This window comes from Rhinichthys klamathensis, unplaced genomic scaffold, assembly GCF_029890125.1.
Source record: "Rhinichthys klamathensis goyatoka isolate OS25496 unplaced genomic scaffold, OSU_Roscu_1.1 h1tg000161l_1, whole genome shotgun sequence".
NCBI classification, from domain to species: Eukaryota; Metazoa; Chordata; class Actinopteri; order Cypriniformes; family Leuciscidae; genus Rhinichthys; species Rhinichthys klamathensis.
The window spans coordinates 3,478,960-3,502,080 of NW_026606695.1; the positions used below are offsets into that span (position 1 = coordinate 3,478,960).

The 23,121-nt window shown below is 36.7% G+C and overlaps 3 protein-coding genes across 3 annotated transcripts; 1 reads left to right on the top strand and 2 right to left on the bottom strand.

Annotated features, from left to right (window-relative positions):
* Window positions 1-27: 27 nt before the first annotated feature.
* Window positions 28-11,158, bottom strand: tubgcp4 (tubulin, gamma complex associated protein 4). Its single transcript, XM_056259010.1, has 18 exons — window positions 11,022-11,158; window positions 10,512-10,640; window positions 10,298-10,420; window positions 10,163-10,216; window positions 9,565-9,621; window positions 9,386-9,465; window positions 9,088-9,289; window positions 5,301-5,466; window positions 5,090-5,214; window positions 3,651-3,701; window positions 3,465-3,570; window positions 3,262-3,369; window positions 3,028-3,172; window positions 2,758-2,935; window positions 1,710-1,844; window positions 1,511-1,627; window positions 960-1,099; window positions 28-164 (listed from the first exon to the last, which is right to left on the bottom strand). Exons 1-18 carry the CDS (start codon window positions 11,097-11,099, stop codon window positions 152-154), a joined length of 2,007 nt encoding a protein of 668 aa, XP_056114985.1. The 5' UTR covers window positions 11,100-11,158; the 3' UTR covers window positions 28-151.
* A 50-nt stretch (window positions 11,159-11,208) lies between these two features.
* cdkn2aip (CDKN2A interacting protein) lies at window positions 11,209-15,995 on the top strand. Its single transcript, XM_056259012.1, has 4 exons — window positions 11,209-11,337; window positions 11,854-12,100; window positions 13,050-13,171; window positions 14,965-15,995. Exons 2-4 carry the CDS (start codon window positions 11,856-11,858, stop codon window positions 15,513-15,515), a joined length of 918 nt encoding a protein of 305 aa, XP_056114987.1. The 5' UTR covers window positions 11,209-11,337; window positions 11,854-11,855; the 3' UTR covers window positions 15,516-15,995.
* Window positions 15,996-18,627: 2,632 nt separating this feature from the next.
* Window positions 18,628-19,585, bottom strand: cart3 (cocaine- and amphetamine-regulated transcript 3). Its single transcript, XM_056259013.1, has 3 exons — window positions 19,290-19,585; window positions 19,098-19,181; window positions 18,628-18,928 (listed from the first exon to the last, which is right to left on the bottom strand). Exons 1-3 carry the CDS (start codon window positions 19,449-19,451, stop codon window positions 18,821-18,823), a joined length of 354 nt encoding a protein of 117 aa, XP_056114988.1. The 5' UTR covers window positions 19,452-19,585; the 3' UTR covers window positions 18,628-18,820.
* Between the last annotated feature and the right edge of the window lie 3,536 nt (window positions 19,586-23,121).

The window sequence follows — 23,121 nt, forward strand, 5'->3', positions numbered from 1 at the left end:
AGTACGGTAAAAGCAGGACACAAGCAGTGACATTGACAGGAGCCCTATCATATTAATTTAATGTACAAATCAACAAGTATTGTATTGGGCATGTTTTAAGATGAAATGCACCATTGTGTGAGGTTTGCCTCTGAGATCTTCAGGCTCCACTTCATAGGCCAAAACTGCAGGACAATGAACAACATGTTACATTTTTGCATGAATCGGCTCACTAATGCTGGGTACACACCAAAAGATAATCGGGCTGATTTTGGGCCGATTTTCCCCCTTCCGACAATCCTAGCTATGTCCCGATTATCTTGATGGTTCTACAGATTATCTTATCAGATTTTCCCTTGGTGTGAGGTGTGTTAAGAGTGTCCGAACCTGCTCGGAAGAACGTCGGAGCCGCCCCGATCGCGAATCATAAATATTCATCATATTGAATATTTACGCTTCGCGATCGGGGCGGCTCCGACCAGAAATCCTGATGTGTGGGGCACGCTCTGGAGATTATCACGTGAAACGAAACAATATCCAATCAGAAATCGAGATGATGGAAGACGGAAGCATAACAAACGCAGTCATGGCGTTGCAAAAAGTTAAATTGATGTGGACAGCAGAGATGGAGGATCAGCTTGTTGATTTGTGGCAACAGCACGAATGTTTTTCTGTGAAAATCATTCCAAACACTATCATCGCAATTTCTTCCTGCATATCGTCCGCCAAGCTTATTCTGAAGTCTCGCGAGATTTTGTGAGATTTCCTTTGTTCACAGTCGAGACTGGTTGAAAATCTGTTCGTGTGTGGTGTGCTGTCTTTGTCACATCATGGCACACCACACACTATAGGAGCAAAACGCTTAAATCTAGGATTTTTTGTCCTCATGTTTGTGGTCTATCACATTTTGAAAATCTTATAAGATGTAAAAAATCTTTTGGTGTGTACCCAGCATAAAGCACTGCATCACTCATGCCTACCTTCCCAGCGTGCCTCCTGCCTGTGTGTAGTATTTGTTGTAGTCTAGTCGTAACAGCAGCTGTGCCAAGTCCGAGTTTATCTGGTGGTTCCGGACGCTGGAAAGAATCTTGAAAAGCAGGAACGACTGACGACTAAATCCCTGGGAAGTAAAAGTACAGATATATCTATCAAAGCCCATTTCTGCCACATTAAAAACATGTTGGTAAATCATTAATTTCATGACAAAGTGTTGTTTTGAAGATTTTGAAATTATTACAGATGGAAGAATTTATGGAAGCCCATTTCTGCCACACACACACACAAAAAACTTCAGTAAATCATAATTATGACAAAGTTTGTTCAACTTTTCTTTAAAAAAAAAAACTTGACTTCAACTGGTCATCATTCTGACTGTCAATTTTGATTTGAGCTTTTTATCTCGATTTAGATTTATGACTTACCAAAGCATGATTTTTTTTCTTCTTATGTGGCAGAAATTGACTTCCATAAATACGCATAAAATCTTGCATTAGGAATCATTTCAAAAACCAATTCACACAAGCAAAGCTACCTTCACAAGAATATCCAGCTGGGCTGTTCCTCTTTCATCCAGAGGCCCAAGATTCTGACTGACCAGGGAACAAAAGTTGTGACACAGGTCCAGAATTTCATTCAAACAGTGAAACACCTAGGAGAGCAATAAAGTGATTATTTAACCAAAAGCAAAACACACAATCTGGGATACACAGAGATATGTTCTGGACACTCACAGGCTTGAGCAATATGAAAGATTGTGCAAGAAGATTGCTGAGGAAATGGTCATGGGCCAATCGAATGCTCTCAAAGTCTCTTGTGGAGTTGATCTGTTGTAAGAGCTGCGAAAACTGAGACTCCAGAACGTCCACCTGAAGAACAATGCAAAATAATTATATTAACTATATTCATTGTTCTTCTGCTTGGTCTCAATTTGCATACTAAACAACAAACAGTATGCAAGATTAGTATGTTAAAAATATTATTTGGTGTCCAGATGGTACACTTTCTCTGGTGAATCTGTGTGCATGTAAAAAAAAAGTCCCATTGTTATTTTGTCTCAAGATGCACACCAATAATGTTTTTTTTTCTAAGTCACATTTATAAAATCTACTTAAATGTCCTAATTGAATGAAGCCCTAATCGTGGTTTAATCTAAACCCTGTCTGTGAAACCAGGCCATGGAAGTTTTTTAACGAATGTTTTAAATTTTTTATTGTTTTCATTATTTTATCATTCATCATGTTAATAGGGGGTATTTATTATAAAGATGCAATGTTGACATCTTAATAGGTCCCAATAGTGGTACACCTTCTAATGACCTATTAGTATGCATGTACACTTGGGGGAATCAGTAAAAAAAAAAAGTACTTCAGCAAAGAAACATAAAATGGATCAAACTGACAGTAAAAGACCTTCATAATGTTACAAAGGATTTCTATTTCAAATAAATGCTGTTCTTAGCAGCACAACTGTTTTCATCATTGAAAATAATAAGAAATGTTTCTTGAGCAGAAAATCAGCATATTAGAATGATTTCTGAAGGATCATGTGACACTGAAGACTGGAGTAATGATGCTGAAAATTCAGCTTTGCAGTCACAGGAATAAAATGATATAATAATATTTTTGTATATAAATTAAATGCAGCTTCAGTGAGCATAACAGATAACATATTTCAAAAACATAAAAAAAAGTACTATTGACCTTTAAGCAGTAGTGCATGTTTTTTCACATCATCAGCAAAATACTTTTAGCAGTGTGTAGTACGTAGCCAAGTTGTAACCTGAAGGTAATACTGAAGGTTGTCCACTAGGAAGGCCATATGGTTGCGGAGTCTCCATTTAACTGCATCCGTCTGGTTTGATTTGAGATGTTTGCGCTGCATCTGCAGGGCCCAGCAGTGCTGCAGCTCGGACTGGACACGACGCACACTCAGCAGGTAACGAAACACTACGTTATACCTGAAATGAAGCACGGGTTAACCGCTGTGGTGTTCATACAGTTGATTAATGGAATAATAATATTAAATGGCCAATATAAACCAATGGCTTACTTCTCCAACACAGCAGGAGTGAAAAGAATATGTAGGGGCCATTGAACTTTGTAAGCCAATCCCAGCGCAGCCCAGCCAGTGGGCGGAGCCTCACGAGGAGAACTCTCCTGTGGAGGAGTGGTGCCCTCTCGATTCCCAGAAGCCTCTGCGAGCATTATTATACAATTATGTGAAGTATTTAATATGCGGACACAGGGTTGGTTAGGGCTAAAAATGCTAGTCGTTAGGCAATACCTTTGCTTTCTTTCCCTTGGTAGTCTATGGTGAGATGCAGGAGGGGCAGAAGATTGTCATCATCTAGCAGCACTTTATGAGCTGCTTGCTGAAAGGCCACATTGACATCTGAAACAAAAATATCAAAATCAGAGGAATAATGAAGAGGATGGAAGAATTTGAAGAGGGTGATTTCATGCGTTATAAGAAAAATGAATCAATACCATGTTCAGTAACAGCAGATGGTGGGGTTTTCAGCATATGTTGAGCAAGGTCAATAAAGACTTGGTACAGTTCACCTCGCCCCAACAAGTAAAAGTCCTTTATGATCTAAAACAGCAACAACTCATTCATTGTGAAAGCAAAAGTGCGCCAGCAAAAGCGTACCATCAACAAATCGCTCCGTTTACCTTAAGCTGCCCCAAAAGATCAGATTCCTCTACCATCAAAGTCCATAAGTGCTACAAGAAAAGACAAACACAATTTCATCTGGACAATAACTGATATTTTGTAGAGCTATTAGTGCGGGTGAATCTCACGAAAATATGCCAATTTTTCACCTTGAAAAAAAGTAAAATTTTGACATTTCAAAATGTAACCGTCACATTGTACAAGTGTCCGTGAATTTTCCAGGCGTGAAATTACAATGTTAAAATTTCCTGATATTTCCACGTTTTCCATGACTGGAGGAGTTCTGCCATTCATCTAATCATCTTTTAGATTCTCTTTACTAATACAATACATTATATTTTCAAATTTCAAACCATTTTGGTAACACTTTATAATTAGGTTCTATTTGTTAACTATTAGTTAAAAGGAACAATTAAAATACTTCTTGAAGCATTTATTAATATTTTTAATGTCAAAATTTCAACATTTAATAACACATTATTAAAATCGAAAGATTTGATTTTGATTTGAATTGTTTCATGTTAGCTCAGATCCATTATAAATAATAATAACTAACATTAACAAAGATTAATAAATACTGTAACAAATGTATTGCTCATTGTTAGTTAATTCATTAACCCATTTGTTAACTAATGGGAACTTATGGTAGTGTTACAAAAAAAATTCACATTACAGAAACACTTTTTCAGCTGCATTGGTTCCGGAAGTATTTTTTCCATTCATTTCCCCATAGGGATTAAAAAAAAATATTTGTTAAAGAGTTATATGTCATGAACCAAGCTATGAGGTGAATCATAACATTAAAAACTGCCAACAAAAATATAAAGTTACAAGACTGTGTAATTAATGACTTTAGTGAGGGAAAGAACTACAATCCCATGAAGCACTGCATCAGCATAACCAAATTAAAAACTATGGAGAAATATATACGGGGATTAATTATTATATATTTGGGGATAGTTCACCCAAAAATGAAAGTTCTGTTATCATCTACTCACCCTCAAGTTGTTCCAAACCTATATGAATTTATTTTTTCTGCTGAACACAAAAGAGGATATTTTGAACATTTTGCCCATTGATTTCCAGAATATTTTTCCATACTATGGAAGTCAACTGTTTGGTTACCCATATTCTTCAAAATATCTTCTTTTGTGTTCAACAGAAGAAAGAAATTCATAAAGGTTTGGATCTTGAGGGTGGGTAAATGAAGAAAGAATTGTCATGTTTGGGTGAACTATCCCTTTAATGTTCAAGTATTTTGAAAGCATAAAGAGGCTGACTCGATTACATCATTCACAGTGCTTAAAATCTTGAAAATAATGTCATAATGGCTTAAAAATGGGCTTCATTCATCTTGTGAAATATGACCCCGAGATGTTATAGACATGTTTCACATTTTGGGATTCAGATTTAAAAACCAATTTAGTTAGGGACCAACCTCAGCAACTGTGCTCCGAATGCCATCCACAAGATTCTCAAAGTCCACCAGACTAAAGAGAGGCTGCTGTTTGAGCCTGTGGAGCTCTGCTGCAAACATGTCCTCCTGATGCTTCAGTATAGACCCTGAGCAACCACATGAGGGCAGCGTTACGAAACAAAACCATCACGAACACACCTGAACAACAGACGCAAAACGCTCATTCACTCACCAGCTCGCGATGGACTCTGGTTGTGATTTTCAAACATTTGCACAGACTCTCCAACAAAGAGGATTTTTTCAGCTACTCGAACAGGGATGTATGAGGGAAGCATCTCCACACGCAAGGAGAACTGCTGCAGAGAAGGTGCGAGCATGTTCTCTTCCTCAATCAGCCTCTACAGTGGGAAAGTAACGAACAGAAAATGTATTAATTGTTATAATAAACCGCAACCAGTAAAAAAAAATGCGAAATTTCGATTTATGTACAAGCCGACAGAGTTTGGCTGGTTTGTAACTACACCATTCAGCTGCCAATCTTTTTCTATTGATGGCTGTTTAAAGGCGGCTGTGTATTTTGATTAGGTTTAAAAACAACAACAACATAAAAATAGCAAATATTTCATCACATTATAGTAGATGTTTTGCCAGGGAGCATCTATTTTATAAGTGAGAAGTGGATACATTTTATAATGCTTTGCGAAAATCAGCGTTTGTAGCAAACCTTAAAGGGATACTCCACCAGTTTTTCTTATTAAACTATGTTATTCCCTTAACTAAGACGAGTTGATACATACCTCTCTCGTCTCAGTGCGTGCACTATATCGCTCTGTATTGCCGCAAAACTATGTTAGCACTTAGCTTAGCCCATGCATTAAATATGGGCCAAGCAGAGAAGCGACCAAACACTTCCACGTTTTCCCTATGTAAACACAGTTACTCGAGTAGTGTAACTTGACCTGGGCTGGTGACACAAAATAAACCGTTGCGCTTTTCTAAGCGTTTAAAATTGATGACTATATTGTATGGCGGAATACCATAACAAGTGCTTTTGAGCACTTCGACTTGGCGCAATAATATCTTCACTCGTGAAAAGTCCTCTTACCGGCTCCCGCTTCCTCTCCCCCTCCCTCTGACATTTCCGTCAATACAACCAACGTGACATGCGCCGGTAGTAGTAGTTCGAGCGGAGTTGACGAAGTAACAGGTTGTTGGAAGCTAGTTAGCTTAGTTAGCATTCTAAACAGCACAGGCTCTCAATTTCGGTCGGCATCTGTTCGCAACAGTCACACTTGCACCACCAATTGCTGTTTGCCCGTGGTCTTTCGCCAGCTCCGGTCTGTTCTGGATCATTATCTTTCTTGCCTCTCACGGTCCATAAGAGCTAATTCCTCCTCCGTGTACTCGGGTTCAAACAGATATGGCTCTGGGTCTTCTACAAAGAAGTCATAATCATCTACAAAGTCCGCCATTGCAAATGATCTGCAGTTTGCTAATAGCACAGGTAGTAAAAGTCACGTTGGTTGTATTGACGGAAATGTCAGAGGGAGGGGGAGAGGAAGCGGGAGCCGGTAAGAGGACTTTTCACGAGTGAAGATATTATTGCGCCAAGTCGAAGTGCTCAAAAGCACTTGTTATGGTATTCCGCCATACAATATAGTCATCAATTTTAAACGCTTAGAAAAGCGCAACGGTTTATTTTGTGTCACCAGCCCAGGTCAAGTTACACTACTCGAGTAACTGTGTTTACATAGGGAAAACGTGGAAGTGTTTGGTCGCTTCTCTGCTTGGCCCATATTTAATGCATGGGCTAAGCTAAGTGCTAACATAGTTTTGCGGCAATACAGAGCGATATAGTGCACGCACTGAGACGAGAGAGGTATGTATCAACTCGTCTTAGTTAAGGGAATAACATAGTTTAATAAGAAATACTGGTGGAGTATCCCTTTAAAGGTGCACTATGCAGGAATTCCGTTTTTGTCAAACAGCGACCCCTAGAGTTGCTGTGGAGTACTTGTACTGTCGTAAATAGCATCCGCGCAGAGATGGCTCTCTGCACTCACGGCCTGATCCCCCCTGTACACCGGTACCTGTTCAGTAGGATGGAAGCTGTAACGAGTTGAAATAAGGTGTGGCCCCTTTAAGAGCTGCGCGCGCCCTGTTTAACTGTCGGCAGTCTGTATTGTATGTGCGCCTCGAACACCACATGTATACGGTGCCGGGTTATTTCTGTTTGGTGCTTATTTTATCAGAATTTTATCAGATCTTTTTTGCCGTAAAGCAATTCGTTACATTGCGAGACCTGATATCACGCGACACTTTCCTGATGCTGCGGCTGGCGGCCCGCCGACTCAAAGTTGCAAGTGTGTTTTTTCCGCTCACATGCGATAGGGGGGTGCGAAACGACCACCATTCAACCCGAAAAGAGTAATATAACCATTCCAATGACTCCGAAGCTGTTCGGTTGAGGTAAAAAACCTGCATAGTTCACCTTTAAAGAATTGTTAATGTTAATGTTTTGCATCCACAAAAGCTTATAATGTTAATTAATGCTGTTTTATTATTATTATTATATTTATTGAATAATTTCCTTGTTTTAATAACAAAAATGTAAAAAACAAATTTGGTAATACTTTACAATAAGGTTCCATTGGTTAACGTTGGATTCACTAACATAAACTAACAATGAGTAATACATTTGTTAGTGTTACTCTGTATGTTTGTTTAGGTCCATCCTTGCGCACCTGCGTCTCATTGTCTGCGCTTCTTGATTGAGTATAAAAGGACGCTGAAGAGGAGCATGATAGGGAAGAGGAAATATTCACTAGCAAACAAGCTTTTATTTGCATTCCTTTTTCATTGGTTGCCTCTGTTAAGTTGGAAATTTCAGGTATTGTTATTTGTTTGTTCTTTGTTGTTAAACTATTTAGAATTATTTTTGTTTCTTGTTTCTCCATTATGATACTTGTTAATTTTGTTTTCCTAATAAATATTTAAACATCGCATTTTGGTTTCATGTATCCTTTTTATGTTGCTTACCCCTTCTTTTGATGAATTGAAATAAAAAAAAATATGAACAGATACAGCTTTTGATTTTAATTATGTAGTAGTAAATGTTGTTAGTTAACTAATGTTAACAGATGGAACCTTATTGTAAAGTGTAACCATAATTTTAAATGAAAATTGATCATATTCATTTAATATAAAATATTAAATAGAAATATATTTTTAACATGTATATAAAAATACATTGCTAAGATAAAAATGTATCATTACAGTAGATGTTTTGCTAGGGGCTGTTTGGAGGGTTTTTTGAGGGAAAAATTTACATGACAATATTAAATATATTCAATTGAATAAAACTGATAAAATAATAAATACAAATATTCCGTCAAAAAAAAAAAAAGCATTGCTAAGAAAAAAATGTATTATTGTTTGTGGTGCAGCCTAAGAATTCAGACACATGACCCAGCCTGAATCACACAATCTCAGGAAGTGCTGTTCAGGTATTTAGGCCGCATTTACACTGCAGGTCTTGATGCCCACTATCCGATTTTTTTTAAGACCAGCTTACATCTTCTTTTAAAAAGTGACCCAAATACAATATTAGCATTTACCCTGTACACCTGGTGAAACAAGCCAAAGTAGACACACTGCTTTTGCTTTCCGCACCATCTTTAAAGGTCAGCAAAACTGGGGTTGAGCTTTCGTCCTCCATTGCGTCATTAAACAAAGTCATGTGATCGAGGTCAGTGTCCACCTGTTGAAGTCATTCACCACTGTGTTATCAAGCATGACTTGCATTGACAGGGGAATATCCGATCTGTCCGCTTACATGGCAGACGCAAATGCATGTTTCCGATTCACATCAGATTTATTTCCAATGAGGCCTGAAAACGATCTGAGAATATCGGACGGAATCCATGTGCTTTTTTTCCTGCTTACACATTCGTGGGTCATATCCAATCTGTATTGGATCACCTGAACCATGTAGTGTAAATGCATCCTTAGTCGCTCACCAAATCCTGCAGCTCACGGAGCTGTTTTCCACTCAGCCCTCCGATACCCAGGTCCTCCTCCTCTTCCTCCTGTGCAGCTGTGGCTCCGCCAGCACTGGGACCCTGCTTGACAAAGAACTCCTCACTCTGATCCAGCAGCAACCCGTGCAGCATCCACGCAGCCAGCTGCTTATACATCACGCCATGGCACACTGCAAGAATCCTGCGATGCAGACACTACCATTAGAGCAGTAAAAATAGAATTATGTGTCTTACGTTCGAGCATTAGGGGTTTTTAGTAGGGTTTTTGAGAGCTCACTTCTCTAAGGCCGTCCTGACAGGAGGCAGTCCTCCACAGCTGTGCTTGTACACAGTCTCTAGGATCTGGCAGCCATGAATCTGTTGAAACAAGAAGAAAGTTTCAGAAGGTTATTATTTCCAACCATGCACTCTTCTAATCATTTACCGCAAACAGGCGGCACCCATCTAGTTACCAACCTTCTGAGACTTGATGGTCTCCACAACAACCATCACAGATGGGAAGAGAAGCTGAAACTGAATAAACTGCAAGTTAGACATATATTCGTTGTCCGTATTAAAAATATGGGACTTAGTTGAATTTAATTTAAATCCATTTTTTTTAATTATGTAATGAATTAAACCACCGTGTGTACTACAGTTCAAAGGTTTGGGGTCAGGTAGATTTTTTTTTTTTAAATTGTATGCTCACAAAAGCTACCACTCACTTTTATTAAATCAAAAATTCAATAAAAATAGTAATCTTGTGAAATGTTCTTTGTTGGCAAAGCTTAATTTTAGGCAGCCATTACTCATTGATGATGGAAACAGTTCTTCTTAATATTTTTGTGGAAACCGTGATACATTTTTTCCAGGATTTATTTATTTTTTGCAACTTTATAAGCTAAACGTTTTTACAGTCACTTTTGATCCATTTAATGCATCCTTGCTGAATAAAAGTATTGATTTCCTTAAATACACAAGTATAGAAAAAAATCTTACTGACCGCAAACTTTTGATAATTCCACATATTTCAGTGGATCAGGTGTACAGGTAAAAAGTCAAGTTTTCTCTTTACCTGTTCCAGCATGTAGTTTACATGAGAAATAGAGAGGTGTGGATCACCAAGAAACTGTAAGAAAAAATGTAAATAGTTTATATTATCTGCAATTATGGATCTAAAAGCACTATAAGGACTCTCCAAATGTACAACCTCTTTTTCAAGGTCCAGTAAAGCCTGTCGATAGGGCTGCAGCATAGAGTTCAGCCCAGTGCAGAACGCACGCAGATAAATGCCATGAAGCCCAGACTGACTCGGCTGGCTGGAGTAGTGCTCCTGTGAGACATGGAGAAGGAATCACACTTCTGCCTCGATCTGATCATGTCCTTGACACACAATGAATGCATGAAGAATATGATCTGATTACCTGTTGGTGGACATGACCCGTGTGTTGCTCTATAAATTCTGTGAAGCGCACATAGTCAGTGCCCATTTTACAGAGCCGATTGAGGACACTGGTTTCACTGGGGTGGAGGAATGGAAGGTCCTGGGACACCTGTGATCAACAACACTTGATGCATCTTATTTTACACTGGAATACAAACAAAGTATTGCTTTTTTTTTTTACATGGTATTTTTGAAGTACTTCAGAATACCATGATATTACCATGTCTGGGGCATGCATGCAACATGGTAATACCTTTTTATGGATTATCTTACCGTGGTATTCTGTGTACCAAGTACCATGTACCATGTAAATGCAATACAACTTTAAGGGATATTTTTTATAAATACATTTATAAATGTAAAACAAAAACTACTGACATGTTAGTTAAAAAATATGTTCCTGTTTCCGTACAGCCATGATGCAAATTATTCATTCTGTAATAGAGATATATTATTAAATGCATCAATGACAGAATACTGTATTTAATACCTGCAATCCATTCCGTTTATTCCAAGTGAATATGGTCCCAGGATATCCACTGAGAGCCAGAAGCAACTCATGGATCATTTTTTTACCGACGCTGCTAGTCAGATAGCGTATTCAAATGAAACAAACGACAATAAAAATACAGGTAATACGTTCTCATCATTATTTTTGCACCGCCAAAACCCCGTCGCACGTTGATGACGCAAATCTCGAGCGCGACAGGGGAAGTGCTCAGACAGCTGCACTACAATCACATTTAACATAATATTTTTACTACATACAGCTGATGAGGACTTGTCTGCGGATAATATAGTTAGAGGTAACCCTTGTTTATGTTCTCTTAACGATCTGATGCAGTTTTTGTGTGTGTTTTGCCGTTTCATTATTTTACATACTGATTGGCCCTAGCGACTGCTTGGACTCTTATGAAATAAAATTGAAGTTAATATTGGAGTCATTAAATCCACACAGGATGAGCAAAGTGGTCATTTACATGCATTACTAAAATGCTTTGGTAATTGTATCGTGATAGCCTGCTAAAAAATAATCTTTGCGATCTTGTATGAAGAAAGCAAGCCTTAAACAACAGAACTTAACACTGAGCACTCTTACCTAAAATAAGTGTACTGATGTTTATATATATGTATGAGCTGTTCTCTCTGTCTGCAGATTTAGTATCTTGCCAGCAACCACTGATGAACTGTTTGTTTGTCTGTCTGTCGCTGGGAAACATGCCTAGAATTCCGGTCCTCCTCAGGGCCTGAACCTGCTGTGTGGGACACCTGCCTTTTATGAACTTCTCAAAGTAACTTTTGATTGTTTTACATGTTTTCAGTGATGGCGGCGGGGACAGGAGCAGATATCGTCTCTGAGTTCCTCAGTCAGAATCCACACCTCGTGAACTGGGTGGAATCGTTAAGAGGATATTGTGAGACAAATAAACAATGGCATGCGAGGAGAGAGTTTGTCCTGCGCAATATGGAGGCTTTTCCTACAATCCAACCTGGGACCCCAAGTCCTAATTTAGACAGACTACTTTCTCTGTCTATGGTTTGGGCCAACCACGTGTTTTTGGGCTGTCGGTAATTGTCATTTTATCATGGACTTTCTTCATTTGTTGTTGTTTTCATGAACGTAAAATGCATTTCGTATAACATCAGTTCTAAATTGGGTCAGTGACATTTATCTCATTTTGCCAGATCTATACATTTATACGGAAATATGCTACCCAAAAGTTTGGGTTTATTTATTTATTTAAATTAATACTAATGGATAGCAAAGATGCATTAAAAATGTTAAAAAGTGACCGTGTAAAGACCTTTTATAATGGTATGAGAGATCAAATAAATTGTCTTCTTTTGAAATTTATGTTCATTAAAGAATTTCATGTTTTTTCACAAAAATATTAAGCAGCACAACCGTTTTCAACATTGATAATAATAATAAGTAATCGCTACTGCATTGAAATGGCTACATTTCAACTTTACCATCACAGGAATACATTAGATTTTAGAATATATTAACCATATTATTTTAAATTGTAGTATTTCATAATATTTTTTATTTGACTGTATTTTTGATCAAATAAATCCTTGTTTTTTTTTACCCTAGACTTCTGAACAGTAGTGTACAATACATACATAAAATGGCTTTAAATAAATCTCTTCTGTGATAAGCATATTTGACATTTTCTATATTAAAATTAATTTTTGTGTTTTTTGGGGAGAAATAAAGTAGAAAATGTGAATGTGATAGAACTGTCCTGATATTATAATGAAGATTAAAAGAAAGAAATTCTTGAAAGGAAAGCATAGTTTGGCATAATTTGTATTATTATCTAAAATAAATTATCATTGGAGCATTTTTGTTACTAGTAATATTAATATTTGAAAAAAAAAACTACCAAATGAAAGTCACGTCACACTTCTAATACATTTCTAATATTGTCAGATGTGTTTTAAACTTGATTTTTTAAAAGATTCCTTTTCCTTTTTTATTGAGCACACTCTTATGTTGTTGACTTTAATGCAGATATCCACAGCCTGTAATGGACAAAATAAATGAGATGGCGGAAGGAATCACTGTGATTGAGGCCCCTGAGCGAAAGACTAGAGATGAAATCATGGGAAAAACTAAAAGACCTGCAGTTTCAGGTAAATGGACTGTCTTTAATGTGTGTCATTGAAATAAATACATTACTTAATGGGGAGCCAATACTATCAGTTACAAATTATGGCCCCACTTTATATTAGGAGTCTTTAACTACTGTACTGTACTAACATTTAAATTAATCATTTGATACAATGCACTTATTGTGTACATGCATGTTTTTTTTACCTTTTATATTCATATTTAAAAAAAAAAAATACCTGCATGTATTTACAGCTGTAATAAATTTCATTTAATAAATTTAATAATTACATCTACATGTATGCTTACACTGACCCTTCTCTTACAATTAACCCAACCTTAATCCTGCCCGTACCACCAAACCTGTTCCTAACCTTACCCGCATCCCACCTCATTAGCAGCAAAAGGTGTTTTGCAAGCACAATAAATACATTGTACCCATGTTTTTATGTAAGGATAGTAGTTAAGGAAACTTAATATAGTGTGAACCAAATTATAAATACCTTGGCATAGTGCAAGACCATGAGCTTAAATGGGACATGCTGACGAGTTACATAAGTATGAAGACACGACAGAGTATTCTTAAAGAAATTGCCTTCCTTTCAATGTCCACAACAGAATGTTTTATGGTGCTTTTATGAAAGTGTCATGAAATTCTGTGTTTGTTGTTATGGTTATGCTATGGTTATGCTAATAATGGCAAGTAATTTGTTAGGGAATACATCACATAGTATAGATGGTATTTATAAAAAGGGATTGTTAAATAAGGCAAACAATATTGTGAGTGACAAGAGGCATCCTCTGGCCTTTTTAGGTTTCTTTTTATTTTTTATTAAAATATTTTTTTTATGCCAATTTGTGATGCCTGTGAACATTGCTGAACCCCACTTTCCCTACGGGGACAAATAAAAACGAATGTACACTACCGTTCAAAGTCTCTTATGCTCACCAAGACTTCATTTGCCTAACCAAAAATACAGTAAAAACAGTCATATTGTGAAATATTATTACAATTTAAAATAACAGTTTTCTATTGTAATGTATTTTAAAATGTCATTTATTTCTATGATGGCAAAGCTGAATTTTCATTACTCATTACTCCAGTCTTCAGTGTCACATGATCCTTCAGAAATCATTCTAATATGCTGATTTGCTGCTCGAGAAACATTTCTTCTTATATCAATTTTGAAAACCATTGTGCTGATTTTCATCTGGATTTTTTGATGAATGTCATTTCTAATTAAAATTGTTAGGTAATATAATGCATACTGTATACAGTAATGAAGTATTTATCATAATTTGCAAACTGTTAGTTTATAGTTAATTAATAGTTGATAAACTGTAGTTTCATTACATTATCCTAACTGATGTATTTTAACAACATGATCTAATGAGTATTTGTATCCATTTCATAATGACAGCATTGTTATTTACATTTTTTTTAAGTAGTTATGTTTAGCTTTGGGGATAGGCTTAATGTATTTGTAAACATTTGAAGGAATGCTGAATATGAATCCAATTAATGTCCAATAAAGTTTAGTTCAAAGCACTTAATGACATTTTCCGATTTTCTGTGACCTAATCTAAAGTGAGAAATATTTATGGTTAATAAGTTGTTAACAAAGCATTATCTAACTCTTTATGAGCTAATTCAACAATAACACTTCGTTAATTACAGTGACAATGAACGAAGAACTCACTATTTGCATATAGTCTATTAATGTATTAACTATTAGTTAACTATTTTTTTCCTTTTTACCGACCACGTTTGAACAGTGGTATAATAGCTGAGCTTTTCCCCCCCTGTATTTTGCAGAACTGGATGCTGATTACCAGGGTAAGAAGGCTAAACCTAATGATCCAGATGTTAAAGCTCGTGCGAAGAATACTCTGAAATCAGGCCCTCCACCGGGGGCTCCCGCAGAACACCAGCCCTTTTTTAATCGACTCTACAAGGCCGTTGCTTGGAAGCTCGTGTCTGCTGGTGGCTTTGGTCCCAACCTGGAACACTACGAAATCTTGCGCAGTTGTGTGGAGTCATGCAAGGCCAGTCTTAGCTGTGTGTTTGTACCTCTCAAAGACATTCCTGACCTGCCTATGGGACGTACCCAAAAAGAAGGCCAGGTGTGTGAACTGCGCTGCTGCACCGTCTACGTGGGTACGGGCTACGGGCGTGATGAGTGTGCCGCCAAGGCAATGGCTTCCAAGGAAGCACTCAAAGTATTTCAAGGGCAAAAAGTGACAGTGAAAGTTTGCCGCCGCAGGTTCCGAGGACGAGACGTTGACGATTTGGTTCTGCTGGATGAACAGTCCAGGAGCCAGGTTTTCCCTCCAGCTCTCAGCTATCCCTTTCAGGAAGACCAGTAGAGCTCCATTCTGCCCCAGTGATTTAAAAGATATAAAGATTCAGTTGTGGCAGCCGTGGAGACGTCCCAAAGATTTTCATTTGGACAGTTTTGCAGTTATGATCATTCAGAATGGCACTAAGGAGAAGGACCGAGTTATTTAGTTGTGTGTAAAAAGGATCTTAAAAAACAAGTGCCGGTCAGTTTTGTGGCTTGTAAACGGCTTGCTCTGTTGCTTTAGAGTCTTGTTTATGGTTTGTGGTTGTGAAGTTGAGATGGTTTAGATCTTCATTTCTGCGGTTGTAGTTCTATCTGACCTATGAAAAATGTTGGCAGTTTAAAAAGCGGCTATTTTAATTAGTATAAATGTCAATAACTTTTGTTTTATTTATTTCTGAAACATTACATTGAGAATATACAGTCTGCAGTTGACAGTGATTGGATTTTTCCTGGTCCAATATTCAAAATAACAAATATACTTAATAAAACAATAAAAATAAAGGTATTATTAGCTTGATACTTAGATTTTTTGACACTCTGATTTTTGTATATTTTCCCCTCGCTTCACATATATTGGACAATTTTTATTTATGAAACATTTCTACCACTGTGACAGAGAATGGTAATGTTGCTGTTGTTGTGGACCTTTGGGCAGATTTTTTGAATGTCAAATAAAAACCGCCACCTGTGTCATGATGAATGTTGAAGCAGAGTTATCAGTGAAGTGTAAATGTTTGGTTTAATGTAAAGTTTACTTGAGGTTTACCTGGGGTTCATATGTTCTGTCTATACCTCTGCTTTTGTAGTGACATTTTAAAATTAAAACATTCTTAGTGCTCACTATATCAAAATAAACTTCATTAGGGCCCCAAGCACCAGAGGTTTTGTGTTAATTACACCAGATGTATTTGTACTGTTTTGCTAATAATTATAAGTTACCTAAAAGTGTCTAGACATCAGAGACCGTAAGCCGAATCTCAGACTTGATGGGGTGGTTCCAAATATATAAAGTATACTGTGTGTGTGTACGCACATAGTGATGGCATCAATTTCAGATATATGGCAAGCTGCATCATTAGTGTGTGTGTGTGTGTATATATATATATATATATATATATATATATATATATATATATATATATATATATATATATATATATATATATATATATATATATATATATATATCCTAAAGATACTGAATATAGCTTTTTTGTGAGTTGTCCGGCATGACTGAATATATTGCTGTACAATTAAATTGAGGAAACAATGTAATTTTGCTCTTTTAATATAATATACAGCATAATATTTCCTTAAAGAGACATTTAAAATGTGTGCTATTTATAATGTCTGTGTTTGATTATCACATATGGTGCATTAAAGGTTAAAATAAACACAAATACAAAGTTTTAAAAGTTAAAAGGCCAAATATATTTATTATAGAAATAAATACAAATAAAAATGGACCTTAAGATACCTTCTGGATTTACAAAATTTGAGTTGCAATTAAACTTAACAGTTTAACAGTAAAAGGGAGGGATTTCCTTTCATTTGTTTATTGTGAAGCCAGAATGTATTGCTGTTTCATCAAACCCTGTCAGTGGAGACTCATGATGGACTTTCTTGCTAAAATTACAGCAAAGAAACATTATATTTGAAAAGATTAAGATGATTACAGCTTGCAGCTATATTTTAAAATATGTTTATTTCGTAAAATAATTTGTTTGTAATCAGCTTATAAAAGGATTATTGTGTTTACATCACCTCAGTGCTCATTTGTTTAATCTCTTGTCAGAGCAGATCTAATTGTTACCTAAAGCAAATGACAATTTTATTACACATCACATACTGCTTTCCTCATATTTGCCCCATAATCAATTAGCTTCCTCTCCAGCAACCTGAATGCAATTCAACAATCAAATGAATAATGAAAAATCGTTATGATATCTGAATATTAAATGGCTTAAAGGTGCACAGAGGTTTGATTGTTATATAAAATGAGGCCCATCAATATTTATTTTAATGCAGAGATGTGCTTGACCTGTTTCTCAGTGCCAGCCAGCAACAGCAGACACGTATTTCCCGTCGTTCCTCACTCTTCTTCTGCTGGCACTCTGTAAAATATTTACAAACATAAATGAACCTAACAAGAAGTGAAAGCACCCATTTGAATGCCGACTTTGATTGACATCTGAGGGAATTTGGGTGTGTTTTTCTGCTAGGCTGGACGTTTGACTCATCCTCTTAGGCAGAGCTAATCATGGGACAGTCTGTACTGTGCACTTTTCCTCATTCTCTCCTATGAGTCAGAGGCTTTTGTAATACAGAAATGTCACATATTTTAAACCCTTGTTATAACTAAGTTGTTGAAATCATGCATGCAGATGGAATGAGATGTGTGAGACAAATTGAAGAAATGAAAAGGAACGGAAAACTGAGCTGATGTGTTTTATAAAACACTTTCCCTGATACGTCATTATTATATTGTTCAGTTAACTTATTACATTCAAAATCAAGACTTGGTATGTATTGCTTCAAAAAGATTATGGGTAACACTTCACCATAAGGTTCATTAGTTAACATTAGTTAATGTATTGACTACACGTGAACTAACAATGAGCAATACATTTGTTACAGTATTTATTCATCTTTGTTAACGTTAATAAAAATACAGCTGTTCATTGTTTGTTCATGTTAGTTCACAGTGCATTAACTAATGTTAACAAATACAACCTTTGATTTTAATAATGTATTAGTAAATGTTGAAATTAATATTAACTAAGATTAATAAATGCTGTAGAAGTATTGTTCATTCTTAGTTAATGTTAACTAATGAACTTTGTAAAGTGTTACCCTATTATGTATTTTCCTGCAACCAACAATTGCACTAATATTTATCATAATTTAGGATGTGTTAACCAACAACGTCTTCTTCTTTTCGTTATTCTATTAACATTTTACAATTTTTCACTGCAGGTTGCCACTTTTGATTTTAAACTTTTATTATTTTAGTAAGTTGATTTTTCTTACAGTGCATAATGTTTTGTCATGTGTATTGAGGAGCAAGTCAGGTGTCAATTTAATTTATATGCCACAACAAAATATCTTTATTACACTAGAGGAAACACACAGACTGCCTTAGAAAACAAAGGTCCACACAATTTATTCAGGTTTAGTTACACATCAAGAGCAGCAAATAATTAAACAATCTTTCAAATTCATCTGTTTTTCTCATAGCACTTCATAATCATAAAAATAGAAATCACATAATGTATAAATATCTGTAATACCATGTGTATATTTCCAATTCACAATCCATCTGTGTCTTTACAAACACTTCAGCAAAAAGTAATTGCAAAACGCTCCACGTGGACAGTCACACATTTTGCCGATTCTTGAGCCTTTTCTGATGGCGCATTGCTCTCCAACGTCGCACTGATGTGAAAGCAAATCGTCAGTGTTAGATACCTCAGAGTCAGCGTTTTGTGAATAAATGTAGAGATGGTAAATGTGTGATTTGAATCTAGACAAAATCCATTCTATTATAGAAATAAAGTGTTATTAAATATCAAATAGTGAAAATTCGGTTTTGTGCTATACTCACTGTAGGAACGCGTCCAAACTTCTTTTCCCAAAGTGAGATGCGTTTACTCTGCAGTTTCTCCAAAACGTCATGCAAAGCCCCCAGCTGTGAACAGTAATGAATCAATCCAAAGTCAGTGTCATTAAATAGTTTTTTTTTAAGAAGGGAGAAACATTTGTTTTCTATACGCGCCGAGAATTACGCAATACTTACGAGCTGCTTTTCGTTTGTCAGATTCGGGTCCTTTGGGTAAAACTCTCTCAAAGCTCTCGTTTCTAAGTCAGATTCGTTGTCAAAGTCCATTTCAGCACCTTGAATGCAGGAAAGCAGCACAGCGCATGCCATCGCTGTCGTCCAGAGTTTGGAGCTCTCCATGGTCACAGCCGAGATTGAACGCGTCCTCTGCACTGAGATTCAAGTGAACACTCGCTTCCCGCGGTCCAATCACCTTATATCTACTCCAGTGACACACCACTCACTTCGGTCCTTCTTTTGCTCCACCTTACACATTGATTTTTGCCCATGCGTAAAAAGGACGCAGACGATGACTCATTGCGTAAAACTCCCGAGTTTATGTCCAAAACAAGACAGAAATACGCCTGAAGGGGATTTAGGCTGGTCTTTTTTTGGGATAATATTATATGATTCTGCTTTTTGAGTGTTTTAGCAGAAGCTTTGTAGTTACGTTGGCTACATTAAAATACCAAACAGATTTTTTGAAACGGGACAAGATGTCACTGTTTACATTAGGGTTTATTTCTGAAATCACTTTCTGTATAGCCACATATCTAAAAAAAACTTTTAAAGTATTTCCACCGTCATCGCACAGGAAGAAGATACAGTTCATTTAACACATTGACTTTTTAAGCATGTTTAAACCTCAATGGTAAAAGTATGGGTCACACTTAAGATTAGGCCCAATTATTAACTGAATTTTTCCTCAATAAACTCCTAATTACGGCTAATTAGTTTAGGACTGCTGGTTAAATTTAGGTATTGGGTGATTAAGGGATGTAGAATATGGTCATGACATGAAGAATACGGCATTAATATGTGCTTTATACGTACTAATAAACAGTCAATATGCTAGTAATAATAAGCAACTAGTTAATAGTGAGATTTGGACCCTAAACTAAAGTGTTACCAAGCTCAAAAATTAAACCATTCTTAGCTGGTTTTCTGGTCTCACATCCTGGCCAGCTGAAAAGTGCCCAAAGTGCTTTAGAACCAAAGTTTAAGATGTAATCAGATTGAATTTTTGGAACAAAAAACACTAAAATGTGAAACATGTGACTACCCAACCTGGTATGAAAATACTGTTGTCCTGAGAACATATTTCAACCTTTCAGCCTTGTCTAAATGTATGCTAAGGTGGTTTTATTGTATTCACTTGCTACTAAAAATATGAATATGTATTAAGTTAAATTCGAGTAATAAACTAATAGAAACCAACATACAAAACCACTAATCTCATAAATCCCTATGTGACAACCTGCCCCCTCTCCCCTATATGCCCTCAACCCACTGTTTTTGTAATGTGCACATAAAGTGGCCCTCTTTCAAATAATTTGTCAGTGGACTTGTTTTTTTGTTGTTGTTTTTTGTTTTTGAAAATATATTCAAATTATATATTATATAACAACATTAATGTCATCCCACACTAGTTTAGCATGACCATAATACTTATTTTTAGTAATGGAAAAAAATACACAAAGATGATGAAGCTTATGTGTTCCTCCATACCAGCTGTCCTACTTGCATTCATCTCTAGTTTGTCAGCTTTTTGTGAAGCAGCATGCACAGCCTTTATTGAACCTCCAAAAGGAACATCAATAGCTTGCCAGAAAGAAAACCTGCAAAAGACCAGGACAAACTAGAAACTGAATGGTCCACCATTCCTAATGCTATTTTTGTTACATAAACACAAGAAAGAAGTAAGTTAATACATTTTCTCTGGCCAACAAATTCATTTGGCACAGGTTACCATAGAAGATTTTTGTCAATTTTTGTTGGTTAATCCTATTCTGGGCACAGAAAGTGCATGTTGTTTTGTTGTTTCCTGCTGATTAATGCAAAGCAAAGCCTCACTTTGATCCGGTCTCAGTTGCTTCATGAGGATCTTTTGTCGGTTAGAGGCAGGAATCTAACCAGGTCCGTCTGACTGCTCTGTGGGCTGCATGAGTCATATCATTCCAATTACTACATGTATTATTGCCTGTCAGAAACTTGTCCCTCTGCACGGTTACCCGTTTATTAATACGACCACTGTCGGGGTAGTTTTGCTCACCACTCACGTCAAATGAGCTCTATTTTGATTTCCTTCCGAGAAAAATTATTCAATTTTGTGCAGGCAGATAGTTCATATGCATAATCACGCATGTCAGTGGTTTAACACCAGCAAAATGTTTCACTTTTCACGGTCATTATTCGCATACAATTTCTCCACACTGCTAAAATAAGGTCCTGAGGGTGTCGTTCCTGTCAAGACAGTGTAGACCATTTTTTGAGGAGATGATTACCGGATAGGACAGGATTGCCAAAGGGTGTCAAATCCAGACCAAGTGTGAGAATGGCTGAGAGGAACATAACTTAAAATACACATTGGCAGTTGCAGTAACTTGAGCATAAGCATTGTCCATGCAGACTTCATACACAGTTTGACTTGACAGTTTGCAAATGGTAGTTTGCTGTAATCTTTCAATGTGGTGAAGGTTCGCCACCCTCTGATAGGGGTTGTCTCCAATTTAAGTTGAGGAAATTACATATCTTCTGCCAAACAGCCTATATCCACAACAAAGAAAGCCTGACATCTTTTAATAATAAACTATCACCTTTAAGTTCCCATTAAGATTATTGGACTCTAGAAAACCTTCCTAAGCCACTGAAGGAGGTTGTTTATATGCAGCAAATAGGAAGATGGGTTTTGTCCTTTGAAGGCAAATCTCAAAGACGATGCAGGAGTGTTGTGTGGGTGAGATTGGAATTCATTATCTTCCTGACTTATCTAAGTTTTTCTCAGAATCCTAAGATCCTGGCTCATTTGTTTGTTTCAAAGATGTTTGTGTTCTTCTTTGGCTGGCATGTCGATGACCTCTCACCTTTTTTCTACCAGATGAATCCTCTTGAGAGTCGAGTTACTGGAAAGACCTTTGGAATTGATTTTGTGTAGGTGTGTGATTTCCCTGTTCCTTCAGGTGATCAAGTTAAGTGCATTACAGCCTCATTGCCTCTCTATTGTTGAACAATTAAAAGTAAATTAACATCTGACATACTTGTGTCTTATTTTCCTAACATGAAGATTTTGACTCCTTTTAATCTATCACAGCATTGATATAAAGCAGAACATCGGATCCCAAATTTCTTCGATTTTTCTTGATTTTCAATAAATATCCATCACTTACAGAATTTTTTCTGGAGTATATCTCTCTTTTTTTTATTATTGAAGATGTTCTGCCAGTCATCAGCAGTTGTTATTATAGTATATTCTGAACAGCGTTCTTGCTTCTGTGATATTGCTTTATTGAACATGGTTAATAAAAGCGTTCCTATAGCTCAAACAGGATCAAGGGTTTGATTCCAAGGGAAAGCAAAAACTACGGTGGCCGATAGAGCTCAACGCGCTGCAACTGAAGAAAACACATGCAAATAAAGAAAACAGCATCAGTTTGGCAACACATGTGCTGCAAATACTCACAACCCAAGCAAATACAGAAACGCGCTGCAAATAGCACAGATTACAATGGAAATGTCACAAGGGGACCCCAACAAGTTACCCCAACAACCTGGCTGGGACCACTTATTGGTCAATGTCTACTCATCAGAGGTGTTGTCAATGACCTGAAAGATGAGTTTTTTTAATGAGACACAGGTGGATGCAATCAGGGATGATGAGTCCGGGCAGTGAGTTATGGGAAATGTAGTTTGTGAGGGAATGACAATTGTCTGATGTGGAGTGCCCCCTGGATGCTCTCAAGGGCACTCCAGCTGGTGACGGCTACAATTTGCAGGGCATTTCTATATTTAGTTGCATTGTGAGTATTTGCAG